Raw genomic sequence first — 24,191 nt, forward strand, 5'->3', positions numbered from 1 at the left:
ACCCATGTCCACCTGGCCAACATGACCCATGTCCACCTGGCTAACATGGTCGCTGTCCGCCTGGCCAACATGATCTGTGTCCACCTGGCCAACATTATCCGTGCCCACCTGGCCAACATGACCCATGTCCACCTGGCCAACATGGTCCCTGTCCGCCTGGCCAACATGATCTGTGTCCACCTGGCCAACATGATCCGTGTCCACCCGGCCAACATGATCCGTGTCCACCCGGCCAACATGATCTGTGTCCACCCAGCCAACATGATCTGTGTCCACCTGGCCAACATGATCTGTGTCCACCTGGCCAACATGATATGTGTCCAACTGGCCAACATGATCTGTGTCCACCCGGCCAACATGGTCCGTGTCCACCCGGCCAACGTGATCTGTGTCCACCCGGCCAACGTGATCCGTGTCCACCCGGCCAACATGATCCGTGTCCACCTGGCCAACATGGTCCGTGTCCACCAGGCCAACATGATCTGTGTCCACCTGGCCAACATTTTTTTTTTTTTAATTTAGATTACCCAATTATTTTTTCCAATTAAGGGGCAATTTAGTATGGCCAATCCACCTACTCTGCACATTTTTGGGTTGTGGGGGCGAAACCCACGCAGACACGGGGAGAATGTGCAAACTCCACACAGACAGTGACCCAGTCACCTGGCCAACATGATCTGTGTCCGCCTGGCCAACATGATCCGTGTCCACCCGGCCAACATGATCTGTGTCCACCTGACCAACATGATCTGTGTCCACCTGACCAACATGATCCGTGTCCACCCGGCCAACATGATCTGTGTCCACCTGACCAACATGATCCGTGTCCACCCGGCCAACATGATCCGTGTCCACCCGGCCAACATGATCTGTGTCCACCCGGCCAACATGATCTGTGTCCACCTGAGCAACATGATCTGTGTCCAACTGGCCAACATGATCTGTGTCCACCTGGCCAACATGATCTGTGTCCGCCTGGCCAACATGATCTGTGTCCAACTGGCCAACATGATCTGTGTCCGCCTGGCCAACATGATCTGTGTCCACACGGCCAACATGATCTGTGTCCACCCGGTCAACATGATCTGTGTCCAACTGGCCAACATGATCTGTGTCCACCCGGCCAACATAATCCGTGTCCACCTGGCCAACATGATCTGTGTCCACCCGGCCAACATAATCTGTGTCCACCTGAGCAACATGATCTGTGTCCACCCGGCCAACATGATCTGTGTCCACCCGGCCAACATGATCTGTGTCCACCCGGCCAACATGATCTGTGTCCACCCGGCCAACATGATCTGTGTCCACCCGGCCAACATGATCTGTGTCCACCCGGCCGACATGATCTGTGTCCACCCGGCCAACATTATCCGTGTCCACCTGGCCAACATGATCCGTGTCCACCTGACCAACATGATCTGTGTCCGCCCGGCCGACATGATCTGTGTCCAACTGGCCAACATGATCTGTGTCCACCCGGCCAACATGATCCGTGTCCACCCGGCCAACATGATCTGTGTCCAACTGGCCAACATGATCTGTGTCCACCTGGCCAACATGATCTGTGTCCACCTGGCCAACATGATCTGTGTCCACCTGAGCAACATGACCCATGTCCACCTGGCCAACATGATCTGTGTCCACCCGGCCAACATGATCTGTGTCCACCTGACCAACATGATCTGTGTCCAACTGGCCAACATGATCTGTGTCCACCCGGCCAACATGATCTGTGTCCAACTGGCCAACATGATCTGTGTCCAACTGGCCAACATGATCTGTGTCCACCTGGCCAACATGATCTGTGTCCAACTGGCCAACATGATCTGTGTCCACCTGGCCAACATGATCTGTGTCCAACTGGCCAACATGATCTGTGTCCACCCGGCCAACATGATCTTTGTCCAACTGGCCAACATGATCTGTGTCCAACTGGCCAACATGATCTGTGTCCACCCGGCCGACATGATCTGTGTCCACCCGGCCAACATTATCCGTGTCCACCTGGCCAACATGATCCGTGTCCACCTGACCAACATGATCTGTGTCCGCCCGGCCGACATGATCTGTGTCCAACTGGCCAACATGATCTGTGTCCACCCGGCCAACATGATCCGTGTCCACCCGGCCAACATGATCTGTGTCCAACTGGCCAACATGATCTGTGTCCACCTGGCCAACATGATCTGTGTCCACCTGGCCAACATGATCTGTGTCCACCTGAGCAACATGACCCATGTCCACCTGGCCAACATGATCTGTGTCCACCCGGCCAACATGATCTGTGTCCACCTGACCAACATGATCTGTGTCCACCCGGCCAACATGATCTGTGTCCAACTGGCCAACATGATCTGTGTCCAACTGGCCAACATGATCTGTGTCCACCTGGCCAACATGATCTGTGTCCAACTGGCCAACATGATCTGTGTCCACCTGGCCAACATGATCTGTGTCCAACTGGCCAACATGATCTGTGTCCACCCGGCCAACATGATCTTTGTCCAACTGGCCAACATGATCTGTGTCCAACTGGCCAACATGATCTGTGTCCAACTGGCCAACATGATCTGTGTCCAACTAGCCAACATGATCTATGTCCAACTGGCCAACATGATCTGTGTCCACCTGGCCAACATGATCTGTGTCCACCCGGCCAACATAATCCGTGTCCACCTGGCCAACATGATCTGTGTCCCAACATGATCTGTGTCCAACTGGCCAACATGATCCGTGTCCACCTGGCCAACATGATCTGTGTCCGCCCGGCCAACATGATCCGTGTCCACCTGGCCAACATGATCTGTGTCCACCCGGCCAACATGATCTGTGTCCACTTGGCCAACATGATCTGTGTCCTCCCGGCCAACATGATCTGTGTCCACTTGGCCAACATGATCCGTGTCCACCCGGCCAACATGATCTGTGTCCACTTGGCCAACATGGTCCTTGTCCAACTGGCCATTATGGTCCTTGTCCACCAGGCCAACATGGTCCATGTCCACCTGGACAATATAGTCCGTGTCTGCCTGGCCCACATGGTCCGTGTCAACCTGGCTCACATGATCCGTGTCCACCTGGCCCACATGGTCCATGTCCACCTGGCCAACATGTCCGTGTCCACCTGGCCCACATGGTCCTTGTCCACCTGGCCAACATGGTCCGTGTCCACCTGGCCAACATGGTCCATGTCCTTCTGACCTATACAGTCCATGTCCACCAAGTTTACATGGTTTGTGTCCACCTGGCCAACATGGTCCATGTCCTTCTGACCAATACGGTCCGTGTCCACCAGGTCTACATGGTTTGTGTCCACCTGGCCAACATGGTCCATGTCCAACAGGCCAACAAGGCCACATGGTCTGTGTACACTTTATTCCTTGGTGAAGATGGATATTAATGATTACCATCACTATTTGAAAAAGAGGTGGTGACCTGACCAGCATTTCTTACTCAATCACCATCTCTAGTAATGGGCTAACTGATTATTCACCTCACTGCTTCTTGTGGGTTCTTGGTGTACACAAAATGGCCACCATATTTTGCTGAATAAGAGTATTTAAATTTGAAAGCAATTCATTATGGGTTGAAATTCTCCTGGAAATTCCCACCCTACACATGGTTAATGCAATGCCTTTCTCCAGAGTTTGACAGACGTGCTGTGTTCACAGTGTGGAATTGGAGATGGGGGGAATCTAGCGGAGATTCATGGCATGTATGTGAAACATTGTTGGATCCTTCTGAGACATGAGATATATTTTATTTCCCTAAAATCATGTGTTTTTCTCTTTCGTAGCTACGAGACCAGAAACGTGAGAGGGCTGAGATGGTAACAGACTTCTTTTCATATAATTGTTGGTTTTTCTCCTCACACTTGGGTACACTTCCACACACTGGGGTTTGGTATCTCATACAGGGATACAGAATCACATACTGGGATATGATCCCATATACTGGAGTACAATCCCATATACTGGAATATGGTATCACAAACTGAGATTGAAGTGGGGTATGGTCTCTTATACTGGGATATGAAATCATACACTAGGGTACGTTACACTTGATATTTTTTTTTTAACATTACCCTAGCCCTAAAGTATTAAGAGCCATTTTAATGACTTTTTCAGTCAACTGTAGACTTTCACGGAACACTCTGTTCATCAACCCTTCAAGATTATTCTCTGAATTTATACTCCCATTTCTAATTTTTCTCCCAAAATATTTTGCCTTGCCCTTCTCCAAATTAAACTTCTTCTGCAACTGTCTGCCGATCCCCATAACCAACTAACCATAACTCTCAAACTAACCCTAACCTTAACCCCTAGCCCTAACCTACTAACCTCCGAGAACAGGAGGTTTGACGGAGGTGTTCAAAATCATGAAGGGTTCAGGCAGAATAGATAGGGAGAAGCTATTATCATTGGTGGAAGAGTCAAGAACCAGAGGACGCTGATTTATGGTGATTAGCAAGAGGCCCATACAATGGTTTGTGATGCTTTTACGCAGCGAGTGATTAGGATCAGGAATGGACTCCCTGAGAGCATTTTGGAGGCAGCTTCAAAAGGGAATTGGGTGAGCAGTTGAAGAGAAATAATTTGCACAGTACGGCTACAAGGCAGTGGAGGTTGGGGGCGGGGGGGGGGAGGAAAACAAGCTGAGTTACTCTTGCAGAAAGTCAGCGCCAATACACAAGGCCTAATGGCCTCCATCTGTGCTTAACTTTACTGTGATTTTGTAACACTAATCCATTAAACCTCATTCTAATCCTAAACCTAATCCACTGACCCTCATCACAGCCTTAACACACTAACCCTAATCCATCAACTCTAACTCATTAGCCCTAACTTTAACCCTCAACCTAGCCCACTAATCCTCACTTTAATCCAATTACCCTTATCCTAACCCTAAACCTTTCTTGCTTGCATTTAGAATTCTATCCGGGCTGCTACAATTCTTCTTACAACACCAGGTTAAAGTCCAACAGGTTTGTTTCAAATCACTAGCTTTCGGAGCACTGCTCCTTCCTCAGGTGAATGAACAGTGCTCCAAAAGCCAGTGATTTGAAACAAACCTGTTGGTGTTATAAGACTTCTTACTGTGCTCACCCCAGTCCAACGTCAGCATCTCCACATCACAAGTCTTCTTGTTCAATATGCTTGAATTTTAACACCGTGATAGTGGACCAGAAGCTTTGGGCTTAGGTTCAACAACATGACTTGTTGGCAATGGAAGGACATAATATGGCTCAACGGGCTCATAATTAGTTTGGGAATCTTCCCCCTCTATTCCCCAAAAAGGGAAAAACAGTGTGCATGGTAAGATGTGCTTAAAAAAAAGACATTTATTCTTTGAAATGTCTGATGGCCTTGTGAAAATCCATGTACTCTACATCTCATGTGTTCCCTTAATCTTTGAAACAGTCCAAAAAAATTCTATGTGTATCGATGCCCTGGTATTGGAATATCAACACCAATGAATAATTCATTTGTGCTCCTGACAGGAGTGTAAAGATTGCAAACAAAATAATCCAGGAGCACTATCTGGAAATTATGCCGTTCCATGAAAATCCCACCTTAAATGTCACAACATGTTGTACTCTTTACCCCTGGGTTCGATTCCGGCCCTGGGTCACTGTCCATGTGGAGTTTGCATGTGGAGGCAGCACGGTAGCATTGTGGATAGCACAAGCGCTTCACAGCTCCAGGGTCCCAAGTTCGATTCCGGCTTGGGTAACTGTCTGTGCGGAGTCTGCACATCCTCCCGTGTGTGCGTGGGTTTCCTCCGGGTGCTCCGGTTTCCTCCCACAGTCCAAAATGTGCAGGTTAGGTGGATTGGCCATAATAAATTGCCCTTAGTGTCCAAAATTGCCCTTAGTGTTGGGTGGGGTTACTGGGTTATGGGGATAGGGTGGAGGTGTTGACCTTGGGTAGGGTGCTCTTTCCAGGAGCCGGTGCAGACTCGATGGGACAAATGGCCTCCTTCTGTACTGTAAATTCTATGATAAGAATATAGGAATTGCTAAATGGAAAAAGACCACAGTCATTGAGTTTGAATGAAACCCCAAGTGAAGGAGACCTTTTGGGACCATGGGTTCAAAGGCATCTATTTCTCTAAAATACACTAAACTCACCAGACATCATGTCTCAAATTACTCATATGCTGTGTTTCATTGTGTTCCATTTCTTTGTATCTCTGTTAAATAATTGCGGAGTTAGATTGAGACTCCAGCTGTATTTGGGAAGCTAGTCTGCTGAAAATTTGACAATAAAACAATGATCCTTTTGATTAGGAACAAACAATGAGGGAAGTGGTGAATGTGGCTCACCTGGACATTCCTGCTGAGTTGGCATCCTTACTCCAGGCCGCAGCAGGTATGCGTTTCCGCTGGTTAACCTGTGATTTTCTACTTTGATTTTTCCCTCTCTCTCTCTTTTCCTTTTCTGTTTTCTGTGTTTTTGCACTATTTCTCTCTCTCTGTGTATCAATGCCCTGGTATTGGAATATTAACACCAGTGAATAATTCATTTGTGCACCTGACAAGAGTGTAAAGATTGCAAACAAAATAATCCAGGAGCACTATCTAGAAATGATGCAGTTCCATGAAAATCCCACCTTAAATGTCACAACATGTTGTACTCTTTACCCCTGGGTTCGATCCCGGCCCCGGGTCACTGTCCATGTGGAGTTTGCACATTCTCCCCATATCTGCGTGGGTATCACCCCCACAACCCAAAAAGATGGTGGGTAGGTGGTGGGCTAAATTGCCCCTTAATTGGGAAAAAAAGAATTGGGTAATCAAAATTTTTTGAAAAAGGTTTATTGCTGCTGACTGATGCTTTGACTCCATGCTTTGCTCTCCAAGGGTTGTGGTATTTGTTGTTTATTATCCAGAATCCATGAAATATAGCCCCCATTTGCTAACCAAGTCAAGTATGTAGAAAATACTGAGAAACCTATTGATGTCTAAATGTTATTTGTTTTCTTGCAGCTCTTAAAGAAAACCACAGCGATTACATTATCCAGATTGAAACTCCAAAAGTGCAATCAGAGGAACAGCTGATAATGGCTCTCGATATCAACAACTATCCTTTCTCCAACTTTGTACGGGCTAACTTCAAGGTAAACCTGTGTGGGACCCTCTCCTGTTTATACAGCACATAAATGATTTGGAGGAGAGAACAGAGGGTGTTCCTTCTGATGCTATTGTTGATGTCTTTGATTCTGCAGAAACACTTATTTGGTATGTTGACCACCCCGCTGGATCAAGCACTGACCCAATCAGAAGAGGATATTAAGGAAGAAGCTGTTATGGTCTTCAAGCTGGTAAGGTTCATTGGACTGACCAATAGCAAACTGTGTAATGTAACCACACGGTACTCTGGCAGCATCCCAGAGTGTGACTGAGGGACCTACTCCCGGGCCCCTCCTTATGCTGCTCTGAAACAACTGGGGGTGAGTTTCCTCCCAAGTTTCCCTCCGCCGTTATGAGCTGCCCCACCTCATTTATTCTCACAAATGGCTGCAGCAGCAATTCGGGGAAGTGCAGGCACTTCCTGAGGACTTCCCTCCTGCCCCAATCCTCAGTTTTATTTCTATGGGCTCACAACACATGCTACCCGAAACTCTTGATTAGAGTTTAGTCTGAACTCACTCTAGATATCATGAATGAAAATGAAGTGAAAATCGCTTATTGTCACAAGTAGGCTTCAAATGAAGTTACTGTGAAAAGCCCCTAGTCGCCACATTCCAGCGCCTGTTCGGGGAGGCTGGTACGGGAATCATTCAAGGATCTACGCATTGCATAGAATGTGTTTCACAACCCTCAGCTTTTAAGCAGGTTCAGTTTGGGAGGATTCCACCTTGTTTCCATGTGAAATCAAGGCTCAGAATTTTCCCATTTCAGAATTGATTGATACAAAATTGACAGCCTTGCCGAGAGAGGTGATGAAGATAGTTTAAGTGGGAAGTGCAGTAAAACAATACTCACAAGTTAGTGTTAAGGTAAATTATTTGGGTAGAATAGTCTATGATCCACATGATATGGGAATGCTTGATGCCAAAACGTGGTCTCCAGAAGTAAATATTCCTCCTTTCGAAATCTCACCCTAGAACACAAGAGGAACAGATTCAAAGTTTGAGGTGAAACACGTTAGCAGAGCTCCTCTCAGTGGCCAGATGTAGTAGTGAGCTGTGTAAATCCCAGATTAAATCCCTACTCTAATGGTCTTGGCTAGAATGCTGATTATTGTGTTTTAATCGGCTTGGTATTCCTGGACGAAGGAGGTGAAAGGTCAATGCTCCCTTTAATTGCTAACCTGCATGCAATTGTGTGAGATTGTCTGTGTATGTGTTGTATGTGCACATGTGTGACGACAGAAATCAACATTTCTAGTTGGAAATTGTGTGTGTGACTGCATCTGTGAGTATTTATGCGTCTGCACATGGTTGCGTGCGTGTGCATTTGAGTACACTTGTAAATATGTATGTATGTATGTGCGTGTGGGTGTATGACTGACAAGTAAGAACAAGATCAGATTTCCGTATTCAACTAATCTTCTGAACCCACGGACTGAGCTCCTGCCTGGTTTAGGGATTAGAAGGAGGTGGCATTCATTCAACTAGTCCAGAGAGAGGATAGGAGTTTCTGAGGGGAGCAGAGAAAACACCAGTGAGTGATGTGACATTGTACAAATGTACAGCATGTGAAGAGTTAATGTTATGGTAAGCCCAGCCACTAGAGGGAGCTAAGGGACAGTACTATAAATTGCACTGGCTCTTAAACTAAGGGAAGGTGATTAGACTGGAGTTGACGAAGATAAGATTCATAGTGTATTGCAGAGTTAGTTAAGATATAATAGTTATAATTAGTAGATAGAGATAGTGTTAGTGACTGTAGTTTAATTTTTACATGTATGTTTGCTATTCAGAATAAGTGTCAAACTCAAATTTAGTAGTGTTAATAAAATGAGTTTAGTTCTTCAAAAAAGCTTTTGATGTTTTTGTGATCACTACACCTTCCATCCTGGAAACTCCTCACAAAGATCACCACAAGTGAGATGCCTCACGGTATCTGCTTTTTGCCTTTTCATTTCTCCTCCACTGCAAGAAGCTGACAATGTTTCTCTTACAGATAATGAGATTCATGGGCGATCCCCAACTCAATGGGGCTCAAGAAGTCCTCTTTGGTGATTACATAGTCCAGATCGGGCTGGCTAACCTTAGTCTGCGAGACGAAATCCTTGCTCAACTAGCCAATCAAGTGTGGAGAAATCCCAATGATAAAAATGCAGAAAGAGGCTGGCTCTTATTGGCTACCTGCCTCAGTTGTTTTGCTCCCTCTTCCAAGATGGAAAAGTACCTGCTGAAGTGAGTATAATGTCAAAAAGGTAGGGAGGGCAGTGAGGGAGTGGTGATGGTAGGGTCCGGGCTGTGAGCATTGGGCAAGGGCTTTGCATGAAACATGTTCAAATCTGTAGCATGATCCTGCCATATTTTTGATTTTGTTAAGCCTTCTGTTTTCCTTTTTAAAATTGTTAAAATTTTTAGGCTTATGCCAGATATTTTACTTGGGTTCAGCATCAAGAACAATTTTAGTAGAACAGACTCCACAGCCCCCATGACATCGAGCAAGCCTTCATTTGACCAATATCCAGTTCACAAGTAGCAAGACCCAGGGGTAGAGCAGAGACCATTGCTGCTATATCATAGAATCTACAGTGCGGAAGGAGGCCATTCGGCCCATCGAGTCTGCACCGGCTCTTGGAAAGAGCACCCTACCCAAGGTCAACACCTCCACCCTATCCCCATAACCCAGTAACCCCACCCAACACTAAGGGCAATTTTGGACACTAAGGGCAATTTATCATGGCCAATCCACCTAAGCTGCACATCTTTGGACTCCGGGAGGAAACCGGAGCACCCGGAGGAAACCCACGCACACACGGGGAGAACGTGCAGACTCCGCACAGACAGTGACCCAAGCCGGAATTGAACCTGGGATCCTGGAGCTGTGAAACAATTGTGCTAACCACTATGCTACCGTGCTGCCCATATTCCAGCTCCATGCAGCTTACCATGTGATTTTTCTTTGTAGTGGTTATGAAGGTGGAAGCATTACCATTAGGTTGCGATAAAGGAAATGTATTTATCATTATACGGGTAAGGAAATAGCACTTAGTTCAAGCAGTGACTGGGTAGGGAGGAAAATCACCTCCCGATCAGCCACCACCCTCCACACCACCCCCCTCCCATCACCCCTTCCTCCAATGACTCTCTCTCACCAATTCTCTTCCATGCATACTCCCCACCCTCCCAATACCGGGATAACTTGAACAACATGTGCAGGAGCTGGAGATTGAGTGCAGCCTGATGTTTCATCCTGTTCCACTATAATCAGGCATACTCGGGAATCACCCTCGAGTGCAGTTGGCCGAGATATGGGGAAGCAGAAAGATTATAACTAATGGTGGGAGGTTAAAAATGAACCATGCCCGTACAACATTCTCCTCCTCTTCCTCCAACAGGTTTGTGTCGGATCACGCTTACAATGGGTTTAAGTCTGTGTGTCAACATAAGCTTCTGCAGGCAATGCGAAAGGCCAAGTACGGCCCTGAGGGAGCCAGAAGCTACCCACCATGTCTGCTGGAGTGGACAGGCAATGAGAGGAAAGGAAACATTGCATTGGAAGTCTCCTGCTTTGATGGTGAGCACATATCCTCCCAATCATATGGGCTCATTTGATCTTGTCCAGCGCTCCTTGCACAGGAATTAAACAACAGAGTTAAATTGGGATTGAACTTGTTTGGGGAAAACAAATTTGCAAATCCAGCTCTCCGAGTTTAGATCCCCACCTCCGGGGATAACCTGTTCCCTACCACTCCCTTCTCCCTCAAACAACCTCTCTGGTTACAAAGTCAGAATCCTTGATCAACATGTGTGTGGTGATGATAAGGCATCAGCAGCTGTTCAACGCTGCAACAGAGTTATAGAAAGTTCCGGCAGAGTGATAGGCCACTCTGCCCGTCATGTCTATGCTAGTGCTTTTCGTCACTTGAGCCACCCAGTTTAATCACAATCCCCCTCTGAATCCCCGAATAATAGAATAGTACATGCAGTGTAACAACACTCTCCCCCTCATTCACTGTACATTTTGAAATCTCACCCAGTTTATTAACACTCTCCTGCACACTCCCTGGAGCTTTTATTACCCATTCAATCTAATCTACCTCTTCTCACACTCCCCAAACCCTTTAATTTCCCAGTCAGTTGAATCCAGCCCTCCCTCTCACTCCATATACCTTTTAATACCCCAACCAGTCTAATCCAATTCTTGTGCTCAATTCTTGGATTATCCAATATTCTTCTCAAATGTGCCAGATAATTATTTGAAACATTTGTTGTTTCCTGAACTCTTACGTCAAAGCATTGAATAAATATTTCCCTCTCTGATCAGGTATTTCCCAGGCGCTCCACGGACAGCTGGCACTGTCAAATCTTAACCATCCTGTGTTTCAAAATGTTTTTTTAATAACCTCTCTCAAATCTATTGGTAATGATTTTAAATTGAGTAAAGCCTAGCTACCTACGCACTGACCAGTGAAAACACTTTATCATATCCAAACCTCTCATTATTCTGAACTGCTATCTGACTTAAATAAATTTGAACACAAATGACAGTGAAGTAAATAACTCCCTTTATCTTGTGTCTGAAGGTGTGAGTTTCCTGTGCCCAGTGAATTCCTGGACCACAGGAGAGGAGCTGGGACAAGACATTCTGCGACACAGGTAATGTAAGAAGGAGGTTGCAGGGCAGCTGCTGATGGTGAAATTTTGCTGACGTAGGATTTATATTCTGTAACGGTGCCCCAAGTAGCCCTTGACGAAACTGGCATGCAGCTACTCACAGGCAAACATGGTTAGTGAATAAATGAGCCATGGTACAGGGAGCGTGCAGGAGAGTGACAGGAAACTGGGTCAAAATGAATAAAATTGAGTAAAGGTGGTGGCGCAGTGCTAATGTCACTGGACTAGTAATCCTGACGCCCACGCTAATGATCTGTGGGTCATGGGTTCAAATCCCATCACCGCAGCTGGTGAAATTTCAATTCAGTTAATAGAATCTGGACTATAAAGTCATGAAATAAACCATCTGGTTCACTAATCCCACATAGGGAAGGAAATCTGCCTTCCTTCCCTAGTCTGGTCTACATGTGAATCCAGACCCACAGCAATGTGGTTGACTGCCCTCTGAAATGGCCCCAGCAAGGGCAATTAGGGATAGGCAACAAATGCTGGCCTGGCCAGTGTTGCCCACATCCCATGAATGAATTCATTTTTCAAAACACACACCTAAAAACATGTGGAGAAACACAGTCAGACGCATTCAGAGAAACACGCACAGTACACACAACGCACAGAAACAGGCATTAATAGACAGATATACGTACACCTGTAAATGCCGTCACAAACAATTACACACACATAGATATAAAGAAACACGCACGCACCCATCACCCATGTGCGCACACTCAAGTAATAATGCTAAGTGTTATTCTAGGGGTGTGACAGAAGGCTGGCGAGGATGGTCAGTGGCAAGAAAGAGTAACGGTGAATGGGCCGAGCTAGGAGGCCATGACTACCCAATGGACCTCATATCCGACCTGGAACTCATGACAGATTTCCCAAGGCAGAAATCCTACTTCATCATTTCCTCTGAGGAAAAGACAAGAAACCAGAAGAACAGAAATGTGTAGGTATCCATGGCTCTGTTTGTTCTGGGGTTATGGGTGGGATTTAGCCTCCTTGATGCTGGCATTCACCTGCACGGTGCTCTATTCCTGGTAACACATTTTCTGTCCATTCAGTTTAATGACTTCAGAATTGGAAACTTTGAGACTTCAGCAGATTGACTATCTGTGCTGAGTTCTATGATCTGTCTTTGGGTAACTAGCCAGGCAGCATTAGGACTGATATTGTAATGTGTCAATAAGTAAGCAGTGCCCACTGACAGGGCTGCCTGGCTGTAAAGGAAATCAGGCGATTTGCAGAGTGACCCTGAATGGTTCCAGAGCTCTTTACGATAATGAGGTTCCCAAAGATTCCACACCCCTTGGGAAGCCAGGCTACCTGATTGCCAGCTGGAGCTGGGTAGTTTTGCCAGATGCCTCATTAGTAACTTGTCTTTGTTCCCGAGCAGTGTCTTTGGCCATGGTTTCGACTCAGATGACGATATTCCCTCCCCTCCCGTCACACAGGCCCCCATCTTAATGCCAAGCTCAACCGGACACCTTTCAGGATCCGTTAGACCAGGTGAGATTGTTTACTGCGAGTTATTCGATTGAGAGTCGCGAAATTTTTGAGAAGTTGCTACCTCAAAGCTGAAACTGAAGCATTAATAATTTTCCGAAATTTCATGGATAAAAGTTTGAACTTTTACGCGTGGCGATTCCTGTTCCTGGTGATTCTTACTTGAGGCAATTCCTGCTCCTGGCTATTATTATACTTGTGATTCCTTTTGGACTTTTTGTCTTTGTGTTTTTGGTAGATTCCAGTGCCTTCAATGAACATCGCTCTCAAAAAGGACTCGATCACTATCTTGATAGCCTGTTTGATCCTGTTTTATCGTATGAAAATGGGGTATGGAAATTCAGGCATGTTCTAAAAGGAAATGTGTCAGTAAGATAAGATGCATCCCTCCAAAAGACAGTGCTGCATTGTTGAGAATTCAAAGATGAGGAAAAAGGAAGATTCCAGAACTCGGTTAAGGTCCTAGTGTTAGAGAAAATTAAGAATCCTCTAACAAGATTCAAGATTAGAAAGAATTTTATCCTGAAGATTAGGGGTTGAATGGATCGGACTCTGAGCAAAATTGAATAAGTTACACCTGTGAAAAAAGAGCTGAATGAATATGTGATGCAAATAGGACCGCGGGTTAGAGGGGTAAGTACCGGTCAAAATAATTGATGTTGGGAGCTCAGAACCATGGAGGCTTATCGCACAAAGAGCACTGACGACTGTCCACTGTGTCTAACTCTGATCTTAAAATTAATATTTTGGGGGTTGGGACATTTTCTTTCGCTGTGTGCTCTATTACTGGAGTTTCTATGGATCCTCAGCTGGCATTATCCTGGTTAAGTGGCCAATCCCTGTGGAAATTCACCTCTACTTTGTTACTCCTGTACACAACACCCACATCTGTAGAGCAGGAGAGTGTGGCAGTTCTTGAGGCAGTGGAATCATGGAGATAGAAGAGTGGCAACCACCAAGGTGATCAGGTTTGATCAGTATTCTGAAGGACGTTTGTTTATTTATATAGTAATAGACTCCAGATTTCAGATTTCCAGCGCCGCACTATTCTTTTTTTTAAGTATATTTATTGGGATTTTACGTTTTAGAAATTGGCACAACAAAGTTACAAGACAATACCATACGCAAAAAACAGGACCAGGCCTTCCCTAGCCCAGAACCACCCAAAAAGAAAACACAGAAATTTATGTCCCCAGGACCTCCCACACAATCCCAAAACCCACACCCTGCCGATTCTGCACCCACCCAACCCCACCCAGGGCTGGTTTAGCTCACCAGGGTAAATCGCTGGCTTTTAAAGCAGACCAAGCAGGCCAGCAGCACGGTTCGATTCCCGTACCAGCCTCCCCGGCCAGGCGCCGGAATGTGGCGACTAGGGGCTTTTCACAGTAACTTCATTGAAGCCTACTTGTGACAATAAGCGATTTTCATTTTTCATTTCACCCCCACTCACACAAGGAGGGAAAGGATAACCACTCTAATCCTAGCCAGGAGGGGATCCCAGTCCCAGAGAAGAAGAACCGTCAAGGCACCCATCAATAGGGCATCCTGGGAGGGAGGACCGGTCCTCCTCCACCCACCACCCAACAACCCCCTCCCATTCCACCGCACAAGACCTGAACCAGGAGCCGCACAATGCTCGCCCCGATTTTAAATTTGGACGGGGCACTCAACCCACTCACAGTAACCACAAGGATATCCAGGGCCACACTCACGTCCAATCCTCCCACACGAATACCAATCCCACTTCAACATACTCTAATACAGACAAACATAAATTCAAATCCAAAAGTAAAAAGAAAAACCCAAAACAGATTAGCTCTAACCGGGGGGGAATATCCTCACGGTAGCACAGTGGTTAGCACAGTTGCTTCACAGCTCCAGGGTCCCAGGTTCGATTCCCGGCTGGGGACACTGTCTGTGCGGAGTCTGCACGTTCTCCCCGTGACTGCGAGGGTTTCCGCCGGTGTGTTCCGGTTTCCTCCCACAGTCCAAAGATGTGCACGTTAGGTAGCTTGGCCATGGTAAATTGTCCTTAGTGTCCAAAAAAGATTAGGTAGGCTTACTGGGTTACCGGGATGGGGTGGGCTTAAGTGGAGTGCCCTTTCAAAGGACCGATGCAGACTCAATGGGCCAAATGGCCTCCTTCTGCACTGTCAATTCTATCCTCAAAAACAGCAAGTGCAAACTAACCCTACGGGCCCGACCTTCCTTCCCTCTCCCAGCTGCGGCTCCACTACTCTTCCTTTTAAATGAGACGGGGCTCTAACGCGCTATCAGATATAAGTGCAATTAGGAGAGAAACTTTGCACAAATCTCATTTTTTATTTGCTAAATCAGGAAACCAATGATACAGACCATATTTCACAGTCCCCTGTAGGAAAAAGGCAGCATTAAGAAAATAACAAAAGGCAGCATGGTGGCGCAGTGGTTAGCACTGCGGCCAAACGGCGCTGAGGACCTGGGTTCGATCCCAACCCCGGGGCACAGTACATGTGGACATTCTCACCATGTCTCAGCCCAATAATCCGAAAAGATGTGCAGGGTGGGGGAATTGGCCACGCTAACCCCTTAATTGGGAAAAATAATTGGGTACTCTTAAAATTAAAAAAAAGAAAACAACAACATGATCAACAGGGAGTAATGTTCAGGTTAAAAGATGAGCTGCATAAACACATCAGGATAAGGACATCTTCCCGGTCAGATGAAGAAAGCAAAAGCCAAGAATAAAGAAGGATTAACAAGCACTCTTCGGTATCTCTCATGGATTCCGACAATCGAAGCACAAGACATCATGACTTCCGCCATGCCATCTCACCATCACCCAGGTGGTCTAGAGCCCAGGCCTCTGGCCAGGGGTGATGCATTCAGAAAAAGCATGGTTTCTGTTCCACTTTTAGCAGTGAATCCAGTCCAGGTTTTCACACCAATCCCTTTAGGTTTTCTTTGTCTTGATTGTTGTGCAAATTGCTCACAATTGCTTTAACTCTTAACTCCCAGACTGTATTAACATGACATCAAATGTTTCATCTGCTTGTGAAGTCTGCTGTCCCACTTTAAATCTACTTACTACAATTGTCTCTTTAACTTGGAACATTTTTTAAACTCTTCCTTGAATTCTTCTGAACAGACTGCACGGTGACGCAGTGGTCAGAGCACTGTTGCCCCACGGCACCGAGGACTCCAGTTCAATCCCGGCCCTGGGTCACTATCTGTATGGAGTTTGCACATTCTCCCCCGTCCACGTGGGTCTTACCCCCACAACCGAAAAAGATGTGCAGGGTAGGTGAATTGGTCAAGCTAAATTGCCCCTTAATTGGAATGAAAGAATTGGATACTTTAAATTAAGAAAAAAATAATTCTTCTGAGCAATACCTTGGTCTCAGTTCACTTAATGTGTTGAATGTGGAAATAGATATATTTCATATTTATGGCAGTAATGTTACTAAAAATCCTTGGTTTAAAATAAAGACAGGCAGTATGTCTGTTTTAGCTGTAATTAAGGAGTCGTAAAAGGTGAGGTCATGATTAATTAAAACCACTTTTTTGGTTACATGATTAATTACAACCACTTCCTTGACTAATGAACCATTAGTATGATCGCTGGAGAATCCCCAAAGAGTAGATAATTTATAAGGGGTTGCATTTAGCCATAGTTAAGCCGGTCATGTGACATCTTAGTGGGAAACATGATGTAATTAATGGGAGGAGCCATGTCAGTCTGCAGTTTTGCAGTTTGCCATAGGACTTGAGTCTGACAAGACAAAAGGATTTAAAGTCAAACGGCAGTTTTTTTCCAAATGCTAGGTTGAGCAGAAGTGCACTAGTTCTACTCCCGAAAAGTTCTCTCTCTCCAAAGGTCTCTGCACAACTATGCAAGTAATCTGTTTGTAAACTTTATTTATAAGTGGTTTTGAACTGTATTGGGTTGCTTAATTGGAGTTAGTAGCAGGTATAGATAGTAAGTTTAGGTTTCTCCTTGTATTTAAGAACTGCTGAATGGATAATTATAATACTATTTTCTTTGATGTTATTGTGGTGAATTTTGCATTTAAATTAAAGGTTGTTTCAACATAAAAGAAACCTATTGGTCAGGGTTATTACTCCTGCGGTGAAGTATCCTTTCCTCACAATTTTACAAATTAAATAAAACTATTTGTGATTATTATCCGGTATCCTAACATTAACTCCAGATATTGGACACTCTCCCTGTCCAAACTCCCTGGTTATCTGGATTATATCCTGTACTTTAGGAAGCCTGCCTCTTTGCAGCTCCTGTCCTGTTCAGTCTTTCTTCCGGCAGAGTTGCGAGATGTTCACTCTCTGAGATCCTGTCTCCAAATGACCAAAATTAAAACTTTAAATCTTTTTACCTTATAAGAATCTCAGGCTGCTAAGCAATGCCCACAAATTATAACTTTTGTTTATTCTTCACACTGTAGCTCTCTCAGGCTGTAAGTGATTTCAAAAATCTCATTTTTTACAGCAAACGCACACTAAAGAATTTGATTATACTGGAGGAAGGAACAAAGGGAAATTACTGGAATCTATTACTTAGGAGGCTATAGCAGGGCACTTTGAGCAGTTGTAGATGAATTGGGATAGTTCTTTCCAGGGATGGATACAGAGGGAGGTAAGGTGGTCATGGAAGGAGATGTGGGTGAAGAATGGTACAAAAGCCATGATCAGAGATGGCCTTATTCATGATTGATAGGATAGGACTGCAAGATTATATGAAATTGAAAGATCATGGGGAAAGTTGTGGAATATGGGTTGGGGAGTTTACATGAAGGGAGAGAATTGGGGATGAGATGTGGGGGCAGTGAGCTCCGAGGAGGGTGAGCATGATGAGTTGAAATGGAGTTTGAAATCACCATGGATGAGAAGCCATTCGGTGCAGACGCTGAGGGAAGAAAGCAGTGGAGGTACCTTGGTGAGAACGTTTTTATTATACTTAGGGGTGTTGGAGAATAATGATCTGGAATGAGGTGAAAGGGCTAGAATACACAATGTGAGATGCTCAAAAGAGGAGGAAGTGCCAGAGGAGTGAGTGATCAGGCCAAGGTGAGACATACAGCGATGATCTTGATAGGCCAATTAGTGGAGGACATAGCCAAGCAAGGAGGCTTCTTTAAGGTGAAAGGTGTCATCACCCCTCAACGAAGCTTCTATTCATGTCTTGATGAGTGTGTGGTTTCATTAACTAGTGGGGTTTTGTTATGTTGTGAAGTTTCATCAACTTAGTGGGGTTTCCTTAAGTAATGAAGTTTTGATATGATGTGGGGACTTACTAGCCAATTGGGTTAATAAGCTTGTGGTGTGGGATTCCACTAGTACCGTTTTGTTAAGCTGTGGGCATGGTTATCCTGTGGGGTTTTATTAACCAATGGCCTTTTGTTAAGCGATGGAAAACGTTTTGTTGGGGTTTCATTCAGTTGCTGCTTTGAGTAGAGGTTTTTTTAATGTTAGTTAAATTGCTGGGCTTTAAATAACATTGCTTATGGAATTTGTTAATTCTGCAATTAGTTAAGCAGTGGGTTTCATCGAGTGGCATGTTTTGATTTAAAGCAATTTTTTCTCCCTCCCATTTGAAGGATTTGGAACGATCCTCCTTAGTGTCAGCCCGAATGAAGGGAGGTGGAAAAGTGGGAGCAGGCAATGGAGACGATGCTCCACTGAACCCTGTGAAATCCGTGGAAATCCCTGGAGCACATCAAGGTCAGTATTTGTGGGGCTCTTTGATACAAGCTTTCTCCTCTCTGGCAAAAATTATTTGTGGTCCAGTTAGTTCATTGTGGTCGGGGTCAAGTGACTTTTATTTCCTGTAAATAGTACTAACTCACTTTACTGTTGACCTGACAGCTTTTGTCAGCCATCAGTGAATCCCATTACTTTCCATTAGGACAAAGGGATGAACGGAAAAAGACCCAAAGCTCTTTATTGAGGACCACAGGCACTTAAAAGAGAACTGCCCCCTTTTGCATTCCTGTTCTGATATTCAGACCTATTCTCAGCAGCATTCCTATTCCCAGGTCCATTTCTATTCCCAGTTGTTAAGAATACCTGGATAAAAAGGGAGGTCAAGAAAATGCAAAAAAAAATTCAGGTCTAGAGAAAGGGTTGTTGATTAGAATCTATATATTTATCGATTGATTGATTTGTTTAGTCAGTTAGTTATCCCAATTAAGGGCCAATTTAACGTGGCCAATCCACCTACCCTACACATCTTTGGGTTGTGGGGGTGAGACCCAGGCAGGCATGGAGAGAATGTGCAAACTCCACACGAACGGTGGTCTGGGGCCATGATGGGACCCCGGTCCTCGACATCGCGAGGCAGCAGTGCTAATCACTGCGCCACCGTGCCGCCCCGTTGATTAGAATTTAATGGTCATTTTGTTCTTCATGTTTTTCTCCAGACTATGACCCTTCTCAACTGAATGCCCAGCAGCAAGATTTCATAAACAAGCAAGCCTACCTCCTGGTGAGTTCTGGTGTGGTAACATTGAGTGATTTATAAAGAATGCTGAAAGGGGAGTAGATGGGAAGATGTGTTTGGCGGTGACCTCATGTTGAAGGTGCCTGAATTAGCGAAGGACGATCCATGAAAATGGAGGCTAGTGAAGTGGAAAGTGAGTATAAGGGGAATGATATTGCGGTTCTGGGAGGGAGGGGAAAGGGTAAGAACTGAAGTGCAGGAAATGGGACTGAAATGGTCATAGGCCAGGCTAGCCACAGTGTGGGAGAATCCTTGGTTGAGAAAAAAGGAAACCTGTCAGAAGTACTATTTTGGAATGTTTCATCATCAGAACAAATGTGACAGAGACTGAGAAACTGGGAGAATAGATTGGAGTCCTTACAGGAAGAAAGGTGTTGGAAAGATTTTCATTTCATGAAAGTGTAGGTGAGATACAGTAGCTGTGGGAGTCAGTGAGTTTATAATGAATACTGTATTTTTTGATAGCCTATCCCCAGATATGGAGAATGAAGAGCCGAGGAAGGGAAGAGTTCTAGATAGACCATGTGAAAGTTTAAGAAGGGTGGATATTAGAAACAAAGTCAGTGAAATTTTCCAGTTTAGGGCGAGAGTAGGAAATGGCACCGATACGGTTATCAATGTACCGGAGAAAAAGGTGAGGGAAGCGACTGTCATGATATGCAGGCACACGCGCACACATAATGATATACAGACAAGCAGCTAATGGACACAGAGAACAGGACATGACCAATAAGCAGGCAGGACGCTCAAGGGTGGGATCTGACTATAAAAGACATGAGGCACTCACACTCCGCCTTTTCCACTGATGAACATCTAGAGAGTCAGTCAAGGGTGTTGTTACAATCTCACACCTCCACCACGTGGCTGAGAACTAGTCTGGTTCAATCAGACAGAGTAACCACACGTTACCAGAGAGTCGAACTCACAGAGAACTGTGCTAACTGTGCCATTAGTTCAATAAACCTGATTGAACTAACTTCAAGGTCTGGAGTATCTTTTTGATCTATGCTGCATCCAATTGCAGCCAGTGTTATACCAGTGTACCTAATACGACAGCGACCACCACTAAACATATCTTCCCTTCCTTTTCAGTGAGCCCCTGTGACATCTAGGTCCCTGCTTCAATCTCCCTCATCACCATCTCCCTTCTTATGGTACCTTTCCATGCAAGCGCAGGTGATCTAACACCAGCCCTTTGACCTCCTCCCTCCCCACATTCCAATTGGGTACTCAAAATTTATTTTTTAAAAATTCAAGAAACAGCACCTCAGCTTTCGATTTGGCACTCTACTGCCTTCAGGGCTCAATATTGAGGCCATAATTTCTTTTTTCTTTGCAGTTTTAACCTAGTTTTCCCCTTGTTTTTGTCCACCAATAGCAGTTGTTCATTATTCTGCTATTCACAGCTCCTCGAGACAAATCGTGTGTTTCTTTACTTGTCCCATCACCACACACTTTGGCCCAGCACCAGCACTTTCACCATTTAATCTCTCCTGTCCTCCAGCCTATCCCATATCTTCCCATTTGTTCTTTTTCCACCCTTCTCCCTTTCATTTGCTTAAAACCATTTTTAACTTTTCCAAGCTCTTATAAAAGGCCATCAACATGAAATGTCAGATTCCCCCTCCAAAGATTCTGCCTGACCTGCTGAGTTTTTTCAGCATTTTCCCTCAATTTTTGTTTAACATTTAACATGGACTGTGTTAGACATTGATAACAGATGATAACATTTTTCAGCTCGAACCAGACGCTGTGATTTTTATTTTTCCCCTCCTCTTGTTTCCACTTATAGGCCCAGCAAATGACCATGCAGGCCATGGCCCTCCAACAGCAAATGACAAGTGCCAGCCTTCCAGACTCCAGCCTGAGCCATCACCCCAACGCTGCCATGAAAGCCACCAACAGCACCCAAAGTGCCCCAGTCACAGCACCCAAACCAAAAGTGGCCTTCCCCCGTCAGGTGAGTGCATTTGTGCCTGGGAAATTTACTGCACGTCTTAGGGCCGATAGCCTGTTGATGAATTCCAGGGCGGGGTGTTTCACACAAGTTCAGACCACTGGTTTGAGGAAACCGATAATGAGTCAGAATTACCGAGATGTCGCCAGGATCTGATTCCAAAACTTCCAGAATCATTGTGGCAGGAGCTCGTATAAACTTCGAATTCGTATAATGCCACTTAATAATAATAGTAATAATAATAATCGCTTATTGTCACAAGTAGGCTTCAATGAAGTTACTGTGAAAACCCCCTAGTCGCCACATTCCGGCGCCTGTACGGGGAGGCCGGTACGGGAATTGAACCTGTGGTGCTGGCATTGTTCTGCATTACAAGCCAGCTGATTAGCCCACTGTGCTAAACCAGCCCCGTTTTGCTAAACCAGCCCCGTTAACCAGGCACTTCCTCACAGCTTCATTTTGCGAACCAATCCCCAATCTATGCAATTATTAACCAACCAGCATATGAACGTTTGTTGCATCCTCTATGTGCCGTGCATTTTTGTTTCAATTAAGTCTAGAGCTGTTAGTACTATGGACCAGAATAGTTTACTGAGTTTGAAACCGGGGGTGGGTTTCTCTGGTTGCCGATCCCGAAATCGCATTCGGCGATCGGCCGGAGAATCCCCGTTCAGGACCAAATTGGGGACTCAGTCCACGCCGCCACAGTGGGGGGAAGGGCCGATCCGTGGGCAGAGGGACTTTGCCAGGGGCTGGTGGCATTGTGGGGGGTAGTCCAGGGCACGCGAACAAGCCAAAGGGGGAGCACTTTTTCACAAGCCGGGTCCACGAGCGCCGGCGCCATGTTGCACGGGGCGGCCACTGCAGGCCACCGCCGTGCGCATGCGCGGTTACGGACCTGGCAATTCTCCAGGCCGTATCGGCAGCTAGAGCTGGGTGCTCTACGCTACCTTGACGCTAGCCCCCAGCCAAACAGAGGATCGGTAGCCATTTTACGCCATTTTCTCTGTCGTAAAACGCCACTGTTCCCACGCCTGCAAAATCGGAGGATGTGTCCCCATTAAGCGATACTTGATGCAGCCATTTTATGGGGAGTTTAAAAAACTATATTTTTTAATTGGATTTTTAGACGTTTACAAATATCGTAACAAAGCAAAAGAAAAAAACGAAAAATTGTCAATGCAGGATACAGTCAACAACACACATATACATCATACCCAACACTACAAATGAAAATTCACAAGTACCCCAGCACTAAGGGAGAATTACTTACACTTTTAACCCACAACACAATCCAACCCCCATCCAGGCCCTAGACAGGACAGACAACAGTCATATGACTACAGAATTAGAAAGAGGACCAGCAGCAACAGGTCCAAGTTATTCTCAGAGCCAGGATCTCCCATGAAAAAAGAGTAAAGACCAGACAGAGCTATCAGAGCCAACCCACCGGATCCCAGGTCCATAGCACACGTGAAATGCCCAGCGACCAAATGTGAATAAGCCGCCCAACCACCAACCAAACAACACCCCACCAAGGGAAACGATCGAATAACCATAGGGCCTGAAATTTGAGTCAGGATATCCTCAGTCCCAGTCAGCAGGGAGAGTCCTCCATAGAGGACAAAGGTGCCACCAAGTTGCCCCCCCCAAATGAGGGAGGGCTGGTCCACTCCCCCGCCCCCCCCCCATACCAAAGGACCCATCCCAGCAACCACAACCACCCAGGGAAAATAGTCAGCACCACCATGAAGCGAATGCTGAAGTTGGACCTGTTCCTAATCAGCCAGAACACCGAGACCCAACCATCCAACACCCATGCCAAGGCAGAACTTCAAGTGACTCAAGTAATGCGGGATAAAAGCCAGTGCAAGGTGAGAGGCACAATGGAAGAAACTCCTCTGGCATCTCACACAAAATAAAGAAGGAACTAGCACCATCATAAACAAATCATGTGGATAACAGGAAATCGGTAACCAATCCAGATCCCCACCTTCTTGAGAAACCGCCCGATACCAAAGAGAAGAGCCAGCCATTCAGGCCACAAGGGGACATTACTCCTACCCCAGGGAATAAGAAGCAGAATATCTACTAGGCATAGCACTCAGCCCCTCCCAAAATCTCCAGCTACCTGGAGGCCAAACCCAGCGCCTCCAAGTTCCCCCCACAGATGGCCTCAAGGGAGGGCACCCCCCAATCCACAGTGACAACAGGATCCCAACCACAGCGCCAGGCCTGGTCTACCTGAGCGCCATCCAAAAAAATTCAGGAGAACATGGCCCTAGGATCTCCCACCCCCCCCCCCCCCCCCCCCCCCACACCTACACCCTGCTGAGCATACACTAACCTAGTCCCAATCAAAGCAAGGTACTACTCCCACCTACACAAGTAGAGGCAGGAAAAACACTCTGGCTTTAGCCTGGAGGGACC

General features: G+C 45.9%; 1 protein-coding gene across 1 annotated transcript in view; it reads left to right on the top strand.

Annotated features, from left to right (window-relative positions):
• myo15aa (myosin XVAa) overlaps positions 1-24,191 on the top strand; it is a 205,720-nt gene that overhangs the window by 87,823 nt on the left and 93,706 nt on the right. Inside the window, 13 exon segments of the mRNA XM_038821008.1 lie at positions 3,800-3,832; positions 6,293-6,374; positions 6,992-7,122; positions 7,231-7,326; positions 9,134-9,369; positions 10,527-10,705; positions 11,715-11,787; positions 12,560-12,751; positions 13,199-13,311; positions 13,547-13,638; positions 18,903-19,026; positions 19,725-19,789; positions 21,597-21,764. Coding sequence (XP_038676936.1) covers positions 3,800-3,832; positions 6,293-6,374; positions 6,992-7,122; positions 7,231-7,326; positions 9,134-9,369; positions 10,527-10,705; positions 11,715-11,787; positions 12,560-12,751; positions 13,199-13,311; positions 13,547-13,638; positions 18,903-19,026; positions 19,725-19,789; positions 21,597-21,764 — 1,584 coding nt within the window.

This window comes from Scyliorhinus canicula, chromosome 15, assembly GCF_902713615.1.
Source record: "Scyliorhinus canicula chromosome 15, sScyCan1.1, whole genome shotgun sequence".
Taxonomy (NCBI): Eukaryota; Metazoa; Chordata; class Chondrichthyes; order Carcharhiniformes; family Scyliorhinidae; genus Scyliorhinus; species Scyliorhinus canicula.